General features: G+C 40.0%; 1 protein-coding gene across 12 annotated transcripts in view; it reads left to right on the top strand.

Annotated features, from left to right (window-relative positions):
- The window catches only part of CADPS2 (calcium dependent secretion activator 2), a 582,333-nt gene that overhangs the window by 466,069 nt on the left and 92,843 nt on the right, over nt 1–23,421 (top strand). For all 12 annotated transcript variants that reach the window (XM_070787293.1, XM_070787301.1, XM_070787295.1 and 9 more), the window contains one exon: nt 11,370–11,473. In XM_070787293.1, the coding sequence (XP_070643394.1) occupies nt 11,370–11,473 (104 nt within the window). The remainder of the gene's footprint in view (nt 1–11,369; nt 11,474–23,421) is intronic.

Raw genomic sequence — 23,421 nt, 5'->3', positions numbered from 1 at the left:
TCTTCACCCCATTGCCTCACTGGATCCTGCTTACCTAACCCACATTGTTCACAGGCAGGCTTTCTCCTAGAAAATGAAAAGAAGAGTATAGGGCCAGGAGAAGGATGAGTATGGAGGTATGCAGTTACTCCCTTTATGTAGGAATGTAATGAATGACCATGGAAAGGCTGTTTGTTTTAGGTAAATTGCTTCTGATTACCTTTATTCTTGGGACTTCCCTGGTAGCACAGATGGTAAAGAATCTGCCTTCAATGCAGGAGACCCAGGTTCGATCCCTGGATCAGGAAGAGCCCCTGGAGAAGGAAAGGCTACCCTCTCCAATATTCTGGCCTGGAGAATTCCATGGACAGAGGATCTTGGCAGGATACAGTCCATGGGGTCTCAGAGTCTGACACCACTGAGTGACTTAACACTTTCACTTTCAATCAGAAGACTGGAAGGACTAGGCATGAAATTTAAGATGCTATAGGCCTTAAATGGAAAATCCCATGGATGGAGGAGCCTGGAAAGCTGCAGTCCATGGGGTTACTGAGGGTCGGACACGACTGAGCGACTTCACTTTCACTTTTCACTTTCATGCATTGGAGAAGGACATGGCAACCCACTCCAGTGTTCTTGCCTAGAGAATCCCAGGGACTGGGGAGCCTGGTGGGCTGCTGTCTATGGGGTCGCACAGAATCGGACATGACTGAAGTGACTTAGCAGCAGGCCTTAATTATATGATAATTTAGTATTGGTGTGACAGTTACTATAATTGAGATTATTCTGATGGTTTTCAGTTTCTGAATCTGAGTTATATTGAGGAGAAATAAATATGGTATATATGTGTGTGTGCTTACTTGCTCAGTCATGTACAACTCTTTGTGACCCTTTAGACTGTAGCCTGCATGGGTTCTCTGTCCATGGGATTTTTCCAGGCAAGAATACTGGAGTGGGTTGACATTATCCTCCTCCAATGGATCTTCCCAACCCAGGGATCAAATCCACATCTCCTTTGTCTCCTGCATTGCAGGTGGATTCTTTACCTGGTGAGCCATCAGGGAAGGGAAATCCATGGTGTGTGTGTGTGTGTGTACATAAACACACATACATATATATGTATGTGTATACATACACGTGTGTGTGTGTCCATGTGTGTGTGAAGAGCAATAAAACCAGGGAAGGGACCATTTCTCAGTTTCAGCTGCTGAATGTATTGATATATGTGTGCATGTAAGATACAGATAGATTTCATGGCTGAAGACTTGTCTTTAGAAAAGCACCTGTTGTACAGTTATTAGCTGTCAGAACTACCAATGGAAAAAAATTCTGCTGTCATTAGAATCCTGCCACATAGTTCTAGCAAGAGCTAACCAGGCCAAAGTAAATATGCACACAAGAAAGTTTTCTTCTCTCTTCTTTCAAGCCTTCATAGGCTCTGCAGTCAGCAACACTGCAGATTTTCATTTCGGTTGAGATCTTTGATCTTCTGGTTTCACAGATTTGAAGAAAGCCAGAGTCTCAATAGCTAAAAGGACTAAGTTAAACTTGAATAAAACTCAAATGCCTTTTTTTTTTTTTTTTTTTTTGGCCACTTTGCAGCTTGTGGGATCTCAGTTCCTGGCCCAGAGATGGAATTGGGGCCACAGCAGTGATACCCCAAAACCAGTAGGCCACTAGGCAACTCCCCTGTTTCTCCACTCTTAAAAGTCACGTATTAGAAGCCTATGACAAATGTTAAATGATACTCAACTGGTTGTGTATGGATCTTAATAGTCCCGTATATGTAATTCCATCACAACATTCCTCGCTTTAAGATCTTAAGAGAAGGGACTTCCCTGGCAGTTCAGTGACTAAGACTCCACTCTTCCAGTGCAGGGAGCCAGGGTTTGATCCCTCGTCTGAGAACTACATCGCACAGGCAGCAAGTCAGAGGTCACATGTCACAGCTAAAGATCCTGCATGCTGCAACCAATATCAAAGACACAGTGTGCCACAGCTAAGACCCACAGCAGCCAAGTAAATAAATAATAAATAAGATAATTTTTTTTAAAAAAAGATCTTCAGAGGAAACAGTACCTCCATATTCTTCCTCAAGAAAGTTTCACTAAGTGTCACTGACATTTACCTCCAAATATATCTGACTTTTTCTGGCCTGTCCCTCATAGATCACTGGCTGTGACTTATGGAGGTTGCTCAATTGGATCCAATTTGGCTGCCGTTGTCTATAGTTCAGTGTCAATTCTCCTGTGCTCTATAGCCAACCATTTCCTTAAAAATGGATTTATTGATGCGAAAGACAATCCAGGTAAAGTATTTAATATATCTGTGACCACAGGACAATTATTGGAAAGCACTATATCATTAGCATGATTAATTCCAAGGAGGTATTAACTGCAACTGTTGCTTTAAATGACAGGGTCATTAAACAAGTTGGCCCCAAAGGGAGTCTTGGAATTAGGAAGCCACAGACCTAATGTTTTCAAACATCTGTGGCATTGGTATTCTCAGGGATTGTAAATGGCTATAGGGAGGCATTCTAGATTATTTTCGTTCACCTAAGGATTGTCCAAAAATATACCTCATCCTATCTGGCATAACATTACAGAAAGGGATAGTGTGTTCTGATTTTACGGAATAAAGTCATTTTTTTTCTAAAATGAAATTTACATAACCATGTAGCTTAACTACAGGTAAAGGAAGAAATAATTTGATGTTTCAACAGGTCATCTTTGTTTTTCATAAACACTGTTGCTTGTTGCTTGCTAAGTCGCTTCAGTCGTGTCCGACTCTGTGCAACCCCATAGACGGCAGCCCACCAGGCTCCCCTGTCCCTGGGATTCTCCAGGCAAGAACACTGGAGTGGGTTGCCATTTCCTTCTCCAGTGCATCAAAGTGAAAAGTGAAAGTGAAGCCTCTCAGTCCTGTCTGACTCTTAGCGACCCCATGGACTGCAGCCTACCAGGCTCCTCCGTCCATGGAATTTTCCAGGCAAGAGTACTGGAGTGGGGTGCCATTGCCTTCTCCACTAATAGTTGTCAAAGTGCATTCCTGAGACCAGCACCTCCTGGGACCTGAAAATTGTTTGACCCCCACATGAGAGCTACTGAATCTAAAACTCTGGGGGTGGTGTCATCAATCTGTGTTTCAGCAAGCCCTCCAGGTGATTCTGGTGCATGATGAAGTTGTGAATCATAGACCTATACTGAAGACATCCAATTCATTGATTAGAGCTATGTATTATGTCTAGCACTCAGGGTGTGTGTGCACATGCTCAGTAGCTAGGTCTTGTCTGACTTGTTGTGATCCCCATGGATGGTAGCCCACCAGGCCCCTCTGTCCATGGAATTCTCCAGGCAAGAATACTGGAGTGTAGTCATTTCCTCCTCCAGGGGATCTTCCAGAGACTGAACTCAGATCTCCTATATTGGCAGGCAAGTCCTTTACTACTGAGCCACCAGGGAAGCCCATATGGAACTCATAGAACCATAATAGGTTGCAGTAAGACAGTTCAAGAGAAAGTGGGTAATAAGCCATCCTTTTGCAACAGTTAACAGTGCCAAGTTTGGGGGAATCATATCCTAAGCAAATATAGATCAGGTTCGGGGTGTGGGGTTCAGATTTGAGCCACACCTCTCCCCTAGATTCTAAGATGGTCTTTTTAGCCAGCAGGTTGTATTCTCTTCCCTCTTAGGGACTAAGTTGAGAGCATTTCCCCCAAAATCATCTCATGTGGTCATAAGCTCTAAAGTGGCAGACAGGTGGGAGGAGGAGTGGTTGTTTTGTTTAATGGGAAAGTATTTGATCTCCTGCCCTCCTTCTCTCTTGAGATATAAAGGCCCATAAGTACTGAGGTCTGACCAGGGGTAGGACCCCCCAAACTTGGTAGGTCCCCCCAAGGACCTACCTGTACTAGACTCTGGCACTGTATCTCTTACCAGGTTGCTGTGCCTGGAGCTAGAGGGTAGATCAGAAAATCTCAATAAAATTTAAATTTTCCAATTGTGTTCTCCATCTGAATCACATGTACAGGGGGAACACTGACCCCAGACAAGAATTAAGATTCAAATTAAGACAGGCTGGGGAGCCAGCAGAAATTCTCTGAGCCAGCTGGGCTGGCGTAAAGGGTGTATGAATGGAAAAAGGCATTTAACATAGAGGTGGGAGCTCGGTTGGAGCAATTTCTGATCTAATTGGTATAAAGCATGTATGTGTACATAGCAGTGTGCAGCATATGTCCATAATATGATACTGCCCTGTATTTTTATAAGAGGGTGAGGAGGGTGACAGGAGCAGTCACCATCTTTTGGGTTGGCCAATAGATGGCCAAGAAGTTCATACGGACTTTTCCATAAAATGTTATGGAAACCCATATGAACTTTTTGGCCAGCTCAATACTTTGGTGGAGGAGGGGCACAAGGAAATAGAGGGATCCATTCCACCATTTCTCAGCGGGGTCTGTGGGTAGATAAGTTTTTCTGATCAGCAGTCCACAGGGAGGGTGCCGACAGTCCTTGCTACTGAATGACCTGTGGGATTTCAGGTAGAAGAACTCAGTTGTACCCTTGCACCAGCCTGCTTGTTTAGCTGAACCTCACAAGGCAGGCTCCCTGTCTGGGTCTGCAGTGTCCCGTGTAGATGCTTCCGTGTTGCCCATCTCCTTACTTGGAACAAGCCATACACCTTCCTTTAACGCCTTTCTCTAGATGACAATCATTTCTCCATTTCCTCCCCATCTTTCCTCTTTCTCTTTTTATTTCTTTATTTTTCCTTTTCTCCCCAGGACCTGCAGTTCTCCCCAGCATCTCTTCTTCAGGTGTACAAGTTTCTCTCCTCAGTTACCCTCTGAATGTCAGGGCTTTCTCCTCATTCATCTGACTTCTGTCCTTTAGAGGGAACGAGAAACAACAGGAGAGTGAGTGAGTTCTTTTTCTTTGGATGGGAGGAGGGGAAAGATGGGCAACTTCAGTTTCAGCCTGCAGCTAACTTTCTCTGATCTAAAGTTTCTGAACTCAAACACACACCCACCAAGAGGATAATTTGATTCTGAAGAACTCCATGTATTATACACAAGCAGTTAAAAGCCTTCTTTTTGATACATCTTTGATCCTATTTCTTTCTGCATAGTGAGTACATTTAATTCACTCTCTGTCAGAGCTTTTTTAGTAGAACTTATTGACCAAAAAGGGATGGGATGCAGTTCTGTCCTCTACCTTATAAGCTGATTAGGGAAAGAAATACATAAATTCATTGAAGGCAGAAGTTCTGTTCATCATTCTATCCCCTCAGTTATTAATACAATATCTTACATATAGTATATGCTTTGTTGAATCAAATTCAGGGCCACAAAATCTGGGGATGGTGAAGAACCAGGAAGAAATCTTAGCACATATATAGGAGCTATTGTTGGTGCACTCCAGCTAGTTGTCATGATCTTGGAGAAGGAAATGGCAACCCACTCCAGTGTTCTTGCCTAGAGAATCCCAGGGACGGGGGAGCCTGGCGGGCTGCTGTCTACGGGGTCGCATAGAGTCGGACACGACTGAAGTGACTTAGCAGCAGCAGCAGCAGCAGCAGACACAAAGGAGAAAAACAAGGCAGCACTGTGATGGGATTATCACCGCAGCCCTCAGTCCAACACCATCTTGAGTCTACTTCTTTAGCTGCAAGTACAGATATAGTCTGTTAAAAGTTAAGGTCAAGTACATTTCAAATCTCTGTATATCTTATATGGATAAAAATGGGCCAAATGATCTTTAGACTAGTCTTCTCCCCATGTCCACTTACAAACTTCACCGTGAGCATCAGTGTGTATCCACAAGGAACTTTGACAGGCAGTGGCAGGGAGGGAGGCAGCCAAGGAAAGGATGCTGAGAATGTGCACCCTGTTTGAAGCAGGGGAGCAGAGTTAAAGCATACTAATGCACAGTGGTCAAGCTGTCTTTTTAAATGACATGTTCAATTGTGTCTGACTCTTGCAACTCTTTGGACTGTAGTCCACCAGGCTCCTTGTGCATCAGATTTTCCAGGCAAAAATATTGGAGTAGGTTGCCATTTCCTCCTCCAGGGGATCTTCCTGAGCCAGGGATAGAACCTGTGTCTCCTTGCATTGGCAGCAGCTGCTTTCCCAGTGAGCCACCTGGGAAGCCCCTCTTAAATGTACAGAAGTGAAGCCAATCAGTCGTGTCCGACTCTTTGAGACCCCATGGACTGTAGCCTACCAGGCTCCTCCTTCCATGGAAATACATAATTAAAGGGCTTCCTTGATGACTCAGGAGTAAAGAATCTGCCTGCCAGTGCAGGAGACGCGGGTTCAGTCCCTGGCTCAGGAAGATCCCCTGGAGAAGGAAATGGCAATCTACTCCAGTTTTCTTGCCTGGGAAATCCTGTGAACAGAGGAGCCTGGTGGACTACAGTCCATGGGGTTGCAATAGAGCCAGACACAACTCAGTGACTAAACAACAACACATAATTAAAAGGAATTGCTTTGAGGAGCCAAGAAGTGTTATCATAGAAAAGTAAAAGTGTTCCAGAATGAAAAACCATCTTAGCCAAGAGCAATACTTTGAAATTCATCAAGAAATCTTGCTACTTTAGGTATCTATTTTTTTTTAATATCACTGTTTCAAATGTATTACAACTATCAGCAACTTGATGTTGAAGCTTGAAGAATATTCAGGCATCTATAATGCTGTAGAAATGTTACAAAAAGAGGGAAGTGGACATTTTAAGGGTGATTTCTCAAATATTCACAGCATTCAGAATTTTAATGGTGCTATTGATAACCTTGTTATCTAATAGACTTCTGACTACAAAATGCATTAAACTTCTTGGCAGTAGTCAAATGAGTGGCAGCCAGAGATGGCATACATAGTGTGCTTGATAAAAATGCTATTTATTTAAAGTGTTAGAGTGGCCATTATGTTCAAGTATGAAGTTTTGAGACTCTCAGTAAATTTAATCTAGAAGAAAATGTTTCAGACTGTTTTTAAGTTTCCGTAGAACACAAGGTACTCTGAGTTTTTCCTTAAGAGAATGTCAAATGTAAAAGCTAGTTTTGACATATTCACAAGTAATAAGTTTTCTGGTAGCTTCCTTGGTTCTTTTCCATTATTGCCTACTTGTGGCTAAGGATATGGTGACTTTATAAGCTCAAACTTTCAGCTATTTCAGAAGTTTATATTAAATAAAGGTGGATGAGTTTATATTAAATAAACTTCTGAGTTTATTGAGAAGTTTATTTATATTGAATAAATATAGCTTATTTATATTGAATAAACTGAGTTTATTTATATATTTATGTGTGTGTATATATATATATATATTGAGTGTGTATATGTGTATGTTAATCCTATTCAGAGAATTGAGTGGAAAAGAATTCAAGTTATTGTATTACTACTGTTTTAACCTTTCTAAGACTCTTTTCCCTAATCTGGAAATGGGGGTCCTGATTCCCTAACTGGCAGAGTGGTTTTAGGGCTTCAGTAAATAATGTTCTAAAGTATGTAGAAGAAATAAATTCCCCTTCTGTGATCAAGACAATTACATTTTGTTGCCTTTTCCTTTCCTTATGAAGTTGAAATAATATAACCCAATATAGGTAAAGCCCCAAATCGATAGGAAGCTTAGACTCTCTTGCTGCTGCTGCTGCTGCTGCTGCTGCTAAGTCTCTTCAGTTGTGTCCAACTCTGTGCGACCCCATAGATAGCAGCCCACCAGGCTCCCCGTCCCTGGGATTCTCCAGGCAAGAACACTGGAGTGGGTTGCCATTTCCTTCTCCAATGCATGAAAGTGAAAAGTGAAAGTGAAGTCGCTCTGTCGTGTCCGACTCTTAGCGACCCCATGGACTGCAGCCCACCAAGCTCCTCTGTCCATGGGATTTTCCAGGCAAGAGTACTGGAGTGGGGTGCCATTGCCTTCTCCTAGACTCTCTTAGATGGAAGCAATCTTAGAAAGTATATGGTTCAGTGATTCTTGTCATTTGTGTGGCTCATGGACTACTTTGAGAATCTGAGTCGTAACTCTTCACTACCGAAAAAAATGCCTCTATACACAAAAATTATCATATAGCTTTAAGAGGTTCAAGGATTCCCTCAAACCTAAGGTTAGAAATCCTCAATTTCATGTGACACCCTCAGTCTAAAGATGGAAAAATTAAGGAATATAAGTGATATGCTCTTTGAGAACCAAAATAATTTCAAAATTATTTTGAAAACTCTTCCCCCCAAAATCTCTAATTTAAGAACACAGCTTTCATTGATTTTTGAGCAGTGTCCTCAGACCACAGCTGCATTTTATCGGTGGACTTCCTGTCTCGTCAACCTTTGGTGTGTGAGTGACTAAAAGCTATTTGTAATCCCACACAAAGTGAAATGAAATAATTTGGGTATTGATTCTGTTTTTAACGTGCACATTCCCCAAAATTATACTACTGCATTCTCGTGAACATTCATTAAGTACCCATCATATTCCAACATCTATTCAAGAGAGTGAGAGCACAAGATCTTGAGACCCAGGTTCTCACTGATCTGAGCCCAGTCTAATAACAGGTTCATGAGCCTCTAGTGGGAGAGCTCAGAGAGAGGAGTAAGTCACTCAGCCTCAAAACTCTGAAGATGTCCCACACTTAAGGTAACATTAAAGTTATGACTTGAATGATGAGTAGTTTTCTTCTCCTTGTGGATGCAAATTTTAATACAATGCACAACTTTCCTTTAAGTTTAGAATAATTTGCTTACTTTATATGTACATGGTAATTACTCCCAATATGTGTGGGTTGACCTAAAAAGACCTGTTTGGTAGTTTCATCAACGATGCGTCTTCATTGACTCAGCCTCACAGTTTGCAGACCTCAGGGTCATTGTCCTCTCTGGCTTGCAATTTCCAGTCACAACATGCTTGCAGATCCTCTCCTCAGTGTCCCTCCGCCTTCCTCTTTCTTTTCTGTTCCCATTACCATCTTCCAATCATTCTCCATACACTAGACCTGGCCCCCACCAGTCCTTCCTTGTTCTGCACAGTCACAAATTCATTTTCCCAAAATTAACTTATTCTAAAGCCCAGAGAAGAAACATTCATTCCAAGTTACCTATAGCATAGAGTTGTGTAATGTGTGTGTGTGTGTGTGGTCAGTCATGTCTGACTCTTTTGTGACCCCATGGACTGTAGCCCACCAGGCTCCTCTGGGAAGTCCATGGGATTTCCCAGGCTCCTCCTGGGAAGTCCATGGGATTTCCCAGGCATGAATATTGGAGTGCATTGCCATTGATCCTCCAGGGGCTCTTCCTGACCCAGGGATTGAACCCATGTCTCCTGCATTGCAGGTAGATTCTTTACCACTGTGTCACCTGGGAAGCCCCATAGGATATAGTTACTAAGTCTTTTATATTCTTAAAGCCTGGATGATCCAATCTCAGGCTCCTCAGCCATCATAACCCAGTACATTTCTGCTTCATCCGGGCATGTGCAGGGCAGAGATGGTAAGAGCTCATGCTAAGTTAGGTCTCACCTTTACTATGTATTAGCTGTTTCATCTCATCTCTCCATGCTTGTTTCTTCATCTATGACTTACATGAATAAATAGCCAAATGGCTTAAAGTTGTTGGGAAAATTAGTATGATGACACATAGGAAGTGCCTGGTGCTGCACCTGACACATCCTTGGTCCTCAGTAAACGATACCATTTGTAGCCAGCTGCATCCTCGCCTTCCTCTGAAATGCACCACGTCTCTGTCATTTCTAGAAACGCTTCTTTCACTTACCAAGGTCATTGGTTTCTCCTTTAGGACTTGCCTCAGTTTCTGATTATCTTCCCACTGATTCCCCCACATGCACCTGCTCTCAGCTGTCTCTCCTCACATCCCCTTCATCACCTCTGTTGGCTTGACACAGTTTCCAAAATTCTTACGTTTCCTCACCATCAGAGCTAGAACTGTTCCCAAATAGAGTAGACTGCTGTGCAAAGTCATGAGCCTCCTTGATTTCACCTTTATGTGAGGACATTGAAGTGATCATGAAACAGAAGGAAGATTGGATAATGGATGCCTGAGGGTCCTAGCAGGAGTGATTTTTGGAGTTTGAGCTGTTTAAAGCAGGGTCATGTCTTATATTTCCTCCCACTTCCCACAGCCGAGATCTTTGTAGGCACACTCCACTCTGCGGTGTTTGGCTCACTGTTTTCCTGAAGAATCAACCTACTCTTTGATCCTTGTCAAGAGGGCCAATGGCTTTCATCCTGCAGGGGAATTTAGGAGGATGGGTACCAGAGTTGGAGGATGGGAACCCCCACGTGCATCACACTGTAACCTATAGTGAGTGTATAATAAATGTTTAATGAACAAGCACCAACCACAAGCTGTGTTTCACTGCATCATTGTGTGTCACTTAGGGACAAATTAAGAGCAAATGAAAGTCTCCTCCACATTTAAGGCTCAGGTTATAGGGAGATGCTGAGGGACTAGATTATTGCCCCCCCCCCAAAAAAAAGACTCCTTAGGTTCCTCAGAAAAAGCTCTTTATCTGAATATTTTCCTTTTCTTCCCTACAATCTCTATATATGAGCAAAGAGAGAGTCCAGAAATCTAAGACAATGTTTATCTTTAATATCCTTATTGAAAGCTCTATTTTGAAACAATCTCATTACACAGGGCACCTCTAATTTTTGCCAGTTTCATTTTCTCTCTGAAATCAACTGCTTTGCCTTCTGAATTCCAGGTAGCTGCACTTAATCTCTTTGTGGCCTGGCCTTTTCATACTAGTTTGCTGTAATACGAAAAGAACCTTCAGCTTTAAAGAACGGCTCCCCACCCTTCCCCAGTTGGAAGGGAGGAAATCAGTTAATTGCAGCCTGTCAGAGTTGTTTTAGGTGACTTTGTACTTCTTCAGTTTAAGATCAACATGAACCTTAGGCATTTCAGGCTGGAAATTTAAATAGCAGCAAAAAAGCCTGGGTTTCGCTAATGCCAGGAATGACTCATCTGGTGAGAATGGTATTGTATTGATAATACAATACCGAGAGAAGGAAAAGACTGTGGTATCTGCTTTTATTTGTATCTCTGACCTTGAGGAGAATTATAACTTGTTTGTTGCAGAAGTTGAGCATCTAATGTGCTGATGCACCTGTTAGCTCTAATATGTTAAATGGCAAAGCACTTGCCGTTTCCTGTGATTGCTTTGTGGGTGAAGTATTTTCTGCAATCTGGTGAACTGATTTTTGTTTTGTTTTGTTTTGTTTTAAAGAATGTATTCATTTGTATTTCTTGTCTCTCTTATTTCTCAAAAATATGCTTTCTCATTCTGTTTCAACACCCTGGTCTCATCATTACATCTTTTAGAATCCGCTTGGCTTTTTATTTTCAAGGTAACATGATTATGATTTGTTTTTAATATAGAGACCATGAACCAGGCGACTCCTGCGAGGAAGCTGGAAGAGGTTCTTCATCTAGCAGAGCTCTGCATCGAAGTCTTACAGCAGAATGAAGAGCATCATGCAGAGGTGATGACTTGTTTTAACTGTCACATAAAGCCGCGCATAATGCTTTGCGACGGTGGGAATGGCACTGAAGATGTGGCCTGTCCGTTGCCTTTGATACACACCTGGCCGTTTATCTATAGTAAACTGAGTGTGCGTGCTTTTCCTGGAAATATAACTCCTATATGTTACAAAGGAATTGTGTATGTCTATAATTTAGTATCTGTACCTGACAACTGTCTTTCTGTGTGGAACACGGAAGAGCTTATGAGATCTGCCAAAGGTGTACAACTAGCAAGAAGCAAAGCTGGGACATGACCCTCATCTAATGATGCCAGATCACTCACCAGCTTTTCTCCCTGTATCCTGATGGCTTTAGTTTAGAAATGTAAGTTAGTCAACGTGCCCAAGAAGAAGTAGTGAACAATAACAAAATCGCACTGAAGACATTCATAACTGCATCCCTGGTAACTCTAGTGTTTCACTTTTACCATCAAGCTTTTCTTTCAATTTTCACTAACCCTGCATTTTTAATAGTTTTCGAAAGTTCTGGTTCTAATTATGTATTGACATTCAGTAGAGATATAAAATGGTATTTCATCAGGCAAGCTGCTTATTCTGAGGTTTAAAAGTGCCATTCTTTCTAATAGCTATGAGTTTATTTTTTTGTAAAAACAGGAGTTTTCTGACTTTGAATTAGGTAGAGAAAATGTATAAAATTAAGTAAATGTAATAAATTTCAGTGCCCTAGCAATCCTTTTATTCTTGAGAAAGTATGTGAAATGAGCAAGAAGGAAAAAGAACAGATACAGAATAATTTATAAAATATTTATATTTAATGAAGCCTAGTCCTCAAAAATATAAGAAACTATAGGAAGTACATTTTAAGCAAATTCTCAGAAAAGAATATTCATGGAGCCCTGCTATAGATAACTAAGATGTATTGTATCTGCTTATAAATATGATCATTCAAAACATCTGCTTTTAGCTCACACTATGGAATCTAGTTTTTACCTTGCATCTGTCATGTGTGAACTTGTTATGGATATTTTATTTTAAACTGAAGAAACAGCTGCTTCAATAATTTGAAATGAATTCCCAGGAGGAGCTTTTCTAGGCTAGTACTACTGCTGTGTTACAAGGAAAATGATTATATGATAAAAATGTATGTATGTGTTGTCTTTGTCTTTTGTTAAAAGGCATTATCATCAGAATATTAGACCTTTTTGAATTCAAAAAAAAATTCTGATTGGCTATCCAATTTCACCTAAACAGGTACATGTAATTTACATTTCACAAAAATTACATTTAATCTTCCTACACTAATAAGGAAAATAATAACTCTTCTGTCTTTTAAGTGTAAATAATGTTAAATACTCCCTGCAACCAGTACCTGCTTGTTAAAGTACAATATATCCAAACACAATTAAAATGTAAGTATTACTTATTTTCTAAGGTACAAAAATAAAGTTGATTTTATTGAACAGACATAATCAAAACTTATAAATATCACTGAGCTAGATGCCAAAATGCAGAAGTATTATAATGACCTCTTTTTAAAACGCTTTGTGACACTATGGCATGTCTTCATTCCACAATGCTTCCAAATTCTTGGGATTCCTCAGGGAAGAGAGGTGAGTAGAATCGTTTTCATCATTTTTCTAGCATGGAATAATTCTTTTATGTGAAGATAAGATAGAACCCACTCGGGTTACAGTTTTAAAGCTACCTTAATCCCTCTCCTTGGAATGAGCCATTCCCTTCACCAGGGGATCAATCGAACCCAAGTCTCCTAAATGGCAGGTAGGTTCTTTACCAGCTGAGCCACCAGGGAAGCCCAAGAATACTGGAGTGGGTACCCTGTCCCTTTTCCAGCAGATCTTTCTGACCCAGGAATTGAACCTGGGTCTCCTGCCTTGCAGGCAGATTCTTTACCAGCTGAGCTACCGGGGAAGCTGAAATTAAAGACTGTATGTATTTAAGGACCAGTCTTGGTTGTACAGTTTCCATGGATGTCCAGGCTAGACTGTCTTCACTGCACAAAAGAGAACCAGCCCAGCTCCCTAGGTGGAGGTTAACGCATCTGTCTGAGACACCTTCAAGTGGCCGTGTGTCAGCGCCTCTCTTTTTCCCTCCTTCCCTCCTCAGGGCTGGTTCACTTCACGGGGCCAAGAGGTTGTTTCTGTCCTTCAGCAGTTTCTCAGTTGAGCAGGTTTCACGTCCTTCAGATCTTTCACAATAACTTGCTTCTAAGACAGTCCTCCCTTCTCTCTGAGGGCCTCTCAACCTCTCCCCTCAGGCTTTTCTTCCGAATTTCTGTGTTTTCTCTTGAGAAAGATAGTTTAAGCTCCTTTCCAGAAAATTTTTAAAGCCCTCTTTCACATTCCTGGGACGAGACTGTGTCTGACCAGAAATTTAGACAAACTGATCTGACCACTGTCCATCTAAGGCCTCTCACTCTGACAAAGGCAGCAAGTTCCAGATGCCTTCTGGAAAGCCTTGGGCTCTCACCCCAGCACACGCCTCCATACACATGCACCACATTCCTGGTGAGAAAACTTGCCGGAGGTACACAGTCAGGCCGACTCCAGACTCTACACTTTCCAGGGAGCCATGTTGTTATTTCTGAATTTCAGAAATAACAGAGTGGCTGGGATGGGCTTTTGTCTTAGTTCTGCTGGCAGGTTTGACACTCAGCATCATAGCAGGGATGTAAATGCAGAGAGAAAGATTACACTGCAAGCCTGAGATGTCCCTTTCAATCCTGTCAGACTCTTCCTTTCCTGGTGGATCCTGGGACTTGGCTATGGGGATGGAGGGTCAGGAATATCCTCCAGGGAAGAGGCAGAGAGAGAGACAGAATGATGGATATGAGCCCAGCTCAGGTTATTACTCTGTGACTTATTGTTGCAGCAGAATCTTAATTGAAGGTCCCTAAAATATTTTAAATATGATATTGTTCGCCATATTGGTGACACTGTAGGCCAGGCGAATGTCAGGCAGTAATTCGGTGTTTGCCATTTGGCTCACTGTGAATGGTGGATGTATCCTGCTCTCCAGCTGACTGGGTCCCAGGCTGTTCCAGCAGCAGAGGAGTGCAGGGAGAGGAGTTCAGTGCAGACACGCATACTTGTGATTATGGTCATTCATGTAAACATCAGTGTCTGAGCCAGATTATGTGTCTGGATGTGCGTGAGTGAGTGAAAATCGCTCAGGCATGTCTGACTCTTTGCAACCCCATGAACTATAGCCTGCCAGGCTCTTCTGTTCATGGCATTCTCTAAGCAAGAATACTGGAGTGGGTAGCTGTTCCCTTCTCCAGGGGATCGTCCTAACCTGGGGATCAAACCTCAGTCTCCTGCTTTGCAGACGGATTCTTTCCTGTCTGAGCCACCAGGGAAGCCCGTGCATCTGGATAGATTCTGACAAAAAGAGAAAGGATGTTTGATTTTTTAAAATGTTTCCCATTGTTTTTGTTTATTCCTTATCCTTATTGTTGTTCAGTCACTAAATCCTGTCCAACTCTGTGACTCCATGAACTGCAGTGCACCAGGCTTCCCCGTCCTTCACTATCTCCTAGAGTTTGCTTAAACTCATGTACATTGAGTTGGTGATGCCATCCAACCATCTCATCCTCTGTGGCCCCCTTCTCCTCTCACCCTCAGTCTTTCCTAGCATTAGGGTCTTTTCCAATGAGTTGCCTGTTCACATCAGGTAGCCAAAGTATTCAAGCTTCAGCTTTAGAATCAGTCTTTCCAGTGACTTATTCATAAACAAGATCTGTTTACTACCCACTACTAAGTAACTGCAGTCATCTCAACAGTTGAGTTCATCTTAATTACACAGCATTTATATCTGGATAGCCAGTGAGATAAATCGACCTTTCATGTTAAGGATGGGTTTAGGTTTAGGGTTAGATTAGCCTGTGGTACAACAAATGTCCCTCTTTTTGGAAGAAGATGACCAGCAAGTGACTTTCATATGGCCGAGCTATAGAGGAAGAATTCCACTTGCAGCAGGACTCTCAGACAAAACTGCATGGTCACAAATACCCTACCGAAAATGTTTCTTAGTCACTAACTTACAAACATATAATAATAAGACTAGCACTTTACCTTGACATACCTTTTGAAGGATTTTCAGCTCCACATTTCACTTGATTATTTCAATGTTTATATTCATCTAGGAACAAAATTAGGGAGATATTTTCATGAATTGAGTTGCAGAAAACTATGATTCCTTTGACATAAGTTTAGGTGTCACCCTGAAGGTTCAAATCCATTCTACTGGCTCCTCAAGAGAGCTTCAATGTTTCTAGAATATGGCCTCTCAGCATCATATTACTATATGTGTCTGTTGGGGGGTGTAATGATACCCTAGACACTGAACTGTGTCCAGAGCTTTTAGGATCATCCACAAAATACAAGATTACAAACTGATCTTTTCGGGGTGTGAAGGAAGCATATAATATGTTCCAAAATCAGATGTGCTGTTTTTGCTCATTTATGCAGTCATCATTTTTTTGTTGTTATAAAATATGAAATGTTTACTGCATTTTGAGGGTAAAAGTAATAAAAAGACTAAGACCCCAAAGAAATATGAAAAGATATTTTTTAAAATAAGACTATAATAGATGTTCTGGCAAGAACATCCTCAGAGGACAAAAACATTGGTCTGATCTGCAGAACTAAATAGACAAACAGATGAGCAGAAAGGCAGTGTGCTATATATATAGTTGATTAAGAAACTAGATAGACAGTTTCTAAATATGTAGTTGATTAAGAAACTAGAAAGACAGACAGAAAGGCAGTGTGCTCTATATAGAATTGATGAAGAAGAGGCCATATATGTAAGAGCTTGGTCTCTACAACTCCAGCTGACCTGAATTCAAATTATTGCTCTGTTACCAATTTTATGACTTTGGGCAAGTTCCTTAATCTTTCTGACTTTGCTAACCTGTAAAACCCCTGGGTTGGGAAGATCCTCTGGAGAAGGGCATGGCAACCCAGTCCAGTATTCTTGCCTGGAGAAACCCATGGACAGAGGAGCCTGGTGGGCTACAGTCCATACGGTTGTAAAGAGTCAGACACAACTGAAGCAACTTTGCATGCAACCTGTAAAATAAGGATCATTGTACCATCTACCTGAAAGGATTAAGTAAAATAATGTGCAGAAAGTCTTTAGAACAGCACATAGAAACTATTCCATTCATGTTGGACATTACTATTCTTAAAACATCTAAAACTAACATTGTAAGATTTGTGTGAATTTTGACTCATTTTTGTGTTGCTGATAATATCCCTTGACTTTTCCATACAACCCTGGAGGAGGCTAAGACAAGTATTGTCACTGCCAATTTGCAGATGAGGAAGTGGAAATCCATCCAGGAACTGATTTGCCCATGAGCACTCAAGTCTCACCAAGTTCAAAAGCTCAGTACTCTTCCAGTTTCAGAGATAGTCTTACTCGCCACTGTTTCCAACTTCACTGAGTAAACAAGCATGGCTTTCAGAGTATTGTCAGCCACAAATATCGTTCTCACCATACAAGATTTATTTATTGTTAGAATTTTGATAGAAATAGCATGGCTAAAGAACTGCAATCAAGTTTTGTTTTACTTCCCTCTTAATCAAGTTAAACGTTGCTTTCTGCCCCTGCTGTCTCATTTACACTAATTCGTGGCTTAGCTTTAGGGCCAAGACTTCTGATTGGTGCCCTACAGATGAATGCGTTTCTCAGAAGGGTTTTCCCCTCCCTGGTGGCGCCCCTCATGCTGAGGAGCCTCGGCCACCCCCAGGAAATGGTGTGTAGGTAGGAAATTATACAGCCTCTCCTCTTACTACCAACCCAGAGTGGGAGGACTGCCACCCAGAGGGGTGGCGAAAAGCAGAAGCAGGCAGACAGGTGGTAGAACTGACCCTGTGTTCTCAAGGTAACAGCCTGCAGCCCTTGCTTTTCATTTTCAAAGACAGTAGCTGCTTAAAGCTTTCTCAGCTAATCATTAGAACAATCAGTATCCATCACAGATTGTCTTGTTCAGCAGGAATAACATTATCAGAAATACAGTTTAAAACATAAAATATATGCATCCGTAAAACATAATGAAAATTTCAAGTTGATAGCAAAGTCTTGCCAACCTGAAGCTGTTTTGTGTGTGTGTGTGTGTGTGTGTTGTTTTTAAGAAAATTATATTCCATTGCGTTCCATTCTCCATCATGGCTCTATCTTCCAAGTTAACTTTAAAAAGAGCTTTGGAAATTTTTCTCAGAGTCTTGAGACAGTCGTGACCTAACATGACTGTTATTTTCTTAATTTGAACCTTTTGCAAAGCTATTGGTTGTGAACTGGAAGTGAGACTTTGAAAATGTTTCTCTTTGCGGTACTGCATTTTTCCTAGCATTTCTATCCTGCTGTACTCAGAGGAAAGAATCCAATTCTTCTTATCTGTGTCACTAACACAGCTCTAAAAGACAGGAGCAAGATACATGCAATGAAATTGTGTCCGCTACTTTATTTTATTTTTTTTGCATTTATATTATTGTCATAAACTCATTCTAAGAGAAATTTAAATTTAAAAAATTCAAATATAATATTTTCAAAGAGCAATAGATTGATGTACATAGAATATACGGCTTCCAACAGATTTTTACATTCATATATTTGTAACAGCAAAGCAAAGTTATATGCATGGAGTCAACCATTAAAATGTCCCTAACACTAGAGCCTGTTATTTGTGCCGTACCACTCTTTTTCTTTAACTACTGTTTTCTTCATTTTCCACCTACTAATTAGTTACACAATAATATTTTTTATAAATATACTGAACATTATTATTGTGGCAAAAGTTTTTAAGAAAATACTCAATATGTCAATATCTTATAATCCACTTTTTTTGGTTTGTGGTTTGGCTCTTTTTATTATAATTGAATTTACATTGGAAGAAATTAATGGAGTTTTGCAACCACAAATCTCACATGTTATTAGAAAGTTCTTCAAAGTAAATATGGACTTCTCTGAGTATAGTATGATGAAACTTTTTCTAAGGTTACTTTTAATTGAAAGAATAACAAAAATATCTGTATCACACAAATTCATGTGATAGTTTTATAGTTACTTGTTTAAAAAGTTATAGTACTATCAAAAGCTACATTTAAAAAGGGGAGGGGGGAAGACCTGAGAGATATTTCACTCAAAGCAGTGTAAAGAGAGCCCTGCTGCTGCTCCTGCTGCTGCTAAGTTGCTTCAGTCGTGTCCGACTCTGTGCGACCCCATAGATGGCAGCCCACCAGGCTCCCCCGTCCCTGGAATTCTCCAGGCAAGAACACTGGAGTGGGATGCCATTGCCTTCTCTGAAAGAGAGCCCTAAAACATGTTTAATTAATCCAAAATTAGAAAAATTCAGATTAAAACAAAACTGAGATACTATAGCCAGAAAAGCTCACATTATTTTTTATGTGAGTATTCTCTGGTGGCTCAAACATTAAAGTATCTACCTGCAATGCAGGAGACCTGGGTTTGATCCCTGGATCAGGAAGATCCCCTGGAGAAGGGAATGCCAGCCCACTCTGGTATTCTTGTCTGGAGAATTCCATGGACAGAGGAGCCTGGTGGGCTACAGTCCGGGGATCACGAAGAGTCAGACACAACTGAGTGACTAACACACGCACATAATGAGAATACTAAAAATAAGATATACCTTCTAAGAAAAATGTCAAGTATACAATGCAGTGTTGTAGGTACTGTCCTGTTAGTAGACCTCTAGGATGTGTTTACCTTATATAATTTAATTTTTGTACCATCACTACCACACTTTCACAAATACCCTCCTTTTAGATCCTTTCCCCAGTCAGTCCACTCTCTGAAATGACCATTCCACTCTCTGCTTCTATGAAATTGACTATTTTAGATTCCTCATATAAATCATAAAGTATGATTATGTACAGTATTTGTCCTTTGTCTGGCTTATGTCATTTAATATAATGTCCTCCAGGTTCAATCATGTTGCTACAAATGGCATGATTGCCTTCTTTTTTTCAGGTGAAAATTATTTTATTGTGTGTACCTATCATATTTTGTTTTCCAGTCATTCATCTGTGGGCTTTTGTTATTGTTGTTCAGTCACTAAGTCATGTCCAACACTCTTTGACCCCATGGACTGCAGCACCCCAGGCTTCCCTTTCCTTCACCATCTCCTGGAGTTTGCTCAAACTCATGTCTATTGAGTCGATGATGCCATCCAACCATCTCATCCTCTGTCACCCGCTTCTGCTCCTGACTTCAATCTTTCCCAGCATCAGGGGCTTTTCTAAAGAGTCAGGTCTTCAAATCAGGAGGCCGAAGTATTGGAGCTTCAGCTTCAATGTCAGTCCTTCCAATGAACACTCAGGATTGATTTCTTTTAGGATTGACTGGTTTCATCTCCCTGCAGTCCAGACTCTCAAGAGTCTTCTCCAGCACCACAATTTGAATGTAAAAATTATTTGGCACTCAGCTTTCTTTATGGTCCAACTCTCACATCCATACGTGAATACTGGAAAAAACATAGCTTTGACTATACAGACCTTTGTCAACAAAGTGATGGCTCACTTCTGTGTCTTGTATACGTGTTCAATCACTTCGGTTGTGTCCAACTCTTTTCAACCCTAAGGACTGGAGCCCACCAGGCTGCTCTGTCCATGGGGATTCTCCAGGCAAGAATATTAAAGTGAGCTGTCATGTCCTCTGTATCTTAGCTACTGTGAATAGTACTGCATTGACTGTGACAGTGTAAATATCTCTTTGAGATTCTTATTTCAATTCCTTTAGAAATATACCCTAGGATGGGATTGATGGATTATATGAGAGTTCTATTTTTAATTTTTGAAGGAACTTTCATACTGTTTTCCATAGTGGCTGCACCAATTTACATTTCTATCAACAGTGTACAAGGGTTGTCTTTCCAGTACAACCTCAAAAAAACTTATCTTTTGCTTTTGTAAGTAATAGCCACTCTAACAGGTGTGAGATAATGTCTCATTGTGGTTTTGATTTGCATTTGATCAATCAAATGATGATTAGTGATGTTGAGAACCTTTTCATATACCTGTTGACCATTTGTTGGTCTTTGGAAAAATGTCCGTTTGGTCCTATGTCCATCTTTTAGTCATGTTATTTATTTTTTCTTTTGTTTTGTTTTTGCTTTGAGTTGTAGGAGTGTATTATATATTTTGGATATTAGCCCTTCATCCTGTTTATGGCCTACAAATATTTTCTCTCATTCCCTTGTTGACTGTTTTCTTTGCTGTTCATTAAGTTTTTAGTTTGATGATTTGCTTGTTTTTTCTTATGTTGTCTGTGCTTTTGGTGTCATATCTGAGAAACCATTGCCAAGGCAAAGCTAAGAAGCTTTTTCTCTATGTTTTCTCCCAGGAGTTTCATAGTTTCATATCTTAAGTTTAAGTATTTAATGCTTTTTGAGTTGATTTTTGTATATGGTGCAAAACAATAGTCCAGTTTGATTATTTTGCTTGTGAATATCCAGTTTTCCCGGCACTGTTTATTGAAGGGACTGATCTTTCCTCGTTTTATATTCCTCAAGAATATAACCTTTTTGAAGGTTAGTTGATCATATATGTGTGGGTTTATTTCTGGGATCAGTATTCTGTGTCATTGGTCTAGGTGTCTGTACTGATGTCAGTGCAAGATTGATTTAATTACCACAGCTTAGTAATATACCTATTTTGATATCAGAAAGTGTGGTGTCTTCAGCTTTGTTCTTAACATTATTTAGGCTATGTGAGGTCATTTGTGATTCCATCTGAGTTTTAGAATTTTTTTTTTATTCCTGTAAAAAAAAAGGTCAATGGAATTTTGATAGGGCTTGTGTTGAAACTGTAGATTGCTTGGGGTAATATGGGCATTTTAACAATATAAACTCTTCCAATCCATGACGCTGGGTAGTTTTCATTTATTTGCGACTACTTCAGTTTCTTTCATCAGTGTTTTATAATTTGTAGTTTACAAATCTTTTACCTGTTTGGTTAGGTTTATTTCTAGGAATTTTTACTCTGTTGTTTCTTAATTTCTAATTTCTTTTTCAGATTGTTATTAGTGTATACAGAAATGCACATGATTTTTGTATGCTGATTTTATATCCCAAGTGTGTGCATGCATGCTCATTCACTCAGTCATGTTTGAGTCTTTGCAACCCTATGGACTATAGCACACCAGGCTGCTAAGTCCATGGGATATTTCAGGCAAGAATATTAGAGTGGGTTGCCATGCCCTCCTCCAGGGCATCTTTCCAACCATTTGCATGCTTATATATTCATAATTATCCTAGTTTTCTGGTGAATTGACCCTTTTCCATTATGTAATGACCTTTTTTGTTTCTTGTGGTAATTGTTAACATATGTAAGTATAGCCACTGCTGGTCACTTTTGGTTATCATTTGCGTGGAATATTTTTTCTACCCCTTCAATTTCAGCCAATGTGTGTCCTTAAATTTAAAGTGAGTGCCTCATAGGCAGCAACCTTATTGTTGTATCTTGTGGTTTTATCCATTCAGCCACTCTGTGTCTTTTGGTGAAGAGTTTAATCCATTTACATTTAAAATTATTGATAGATAAGACTTACCTTTCAGCTGGACTTCAGATCTTTTCACCATCTATTTTAAACTTTTAACTCCAGTCACATACAAAACCCTGCAGTTTTACTTCCTGAATATACTTTATGTTATTGGTGTCAAATGTTACCTCTTCTGTACTAATATGTATCCCTTAACAAATTTTTGTGGTTATAGTTAATATTAATGCCTTCCTCTTTTGGATTTTATAGTACAGTTTCAAGTTATTTATGTACCAGGATTACAGTATTATTTGTCTATGTATTTACCTTTACCAGTGATATTTATACTTTCATACGTATTTATGTTAGATTTAGCATCCTTTTGTTTCAACTTGGAGAATTTTCTTTCACACTTTTCTATAAGGCAGGTTTAGTGGTGACAAACTCGCTAAGTCTGGGAAAGTCATTATCTTGCCTTCATTGTTAAAGGACAGTTTTGCTGTGTATGATACTCTTGGTTAGCAGTTTTTCTTTAGTATTTTGGATATATCTTACCACTCCCTCCAAACCTCCAGGGTTTCTGCTGAGAAATCTGATAATATTAGCCTTATTTTTTTATATGATGAGTCATTTTTCTCTTGCTGCTTTCAAAATCCTCTCTTTATCTTTAATTTTTAACATTTTATAATTATAATATGTCTCACTATGAGTCAACCCAGCTTGGATCTTTTGTGCTTCATCAATTTGTATGTCCACTTCATTCCCCAGATTTGGGAAGTTTTCAGTCATTATTTCCTTAAATAAGTTTTCTGTCTCTTTTTGTTTCTGGGACTCTAATAATACATATCAGATTGGTTCAATTGAAGATGTACCATAAATATCATAAGCTTTCTTCAGTCTTTTTCGTTCTTTTTTTTTTCATTCCTCTGACTAGATAATTTCAAATTATTTGTTTTCAAGTTCATTGCTTCACTCTTTTACTTGATCAAGTCTGCTGTTGAAGCTACCCTTTAAACTTTTTGGTTATTGTATTCTTCAGCTCCAGATTAATAATTGGTTCTTTTTTATTGTTCTCTTTGTTGAACGTCTCATTTTTTTCTTATATTATTTTCCTGATTTCATTTAGTTATCTGTTTTTTTTTTCTCTTATAACTCACTAAAGTGCTTTAAAACAGTTTTTGAACTTTTTTTAGGAACTTTATAGGTCTCTATTTCTTTGAAATTGGCTACGGGAGCTTTATTTTGTTCTTTTGCTTGGTGTCCTGTTTCTAGATTCTTCATATTTCTTGTAGTCTTGCATTATTGTTGTGCTTTGAAGAAAGTGTCACTTCCGCCTTTCTTTACAGACTGACTTCAGCAAGGAAAGGCCTTCACCAGTCAGCTCAGCCAGATATTTTAGGTAGTCTGGCTGGTCAGATCCATAGGTG

Source organism: Bos indicus, chromosome 4 (genome assembly GCF_029378745.1).
Source record: "Bos indicus isolate NIAB-ARS_2022 breed Sahiwal x Tharparkar chromosome 4, NIAB-ARS_B.indTharparkar_mat_pri_1.0, whole genome shotgun sequence".
NCBI classification, from domain to species: Eukaryota; Metazoa; Chordata; class Mammalia; order Artiodactyla; family Bovidae; genus Bos; species Bos indicus.
The sequence above is the reverse complement of the archived record's forward strand: the minus strand, read 5'-3'. Positions and strand labels throughout refer to the sequence as shown.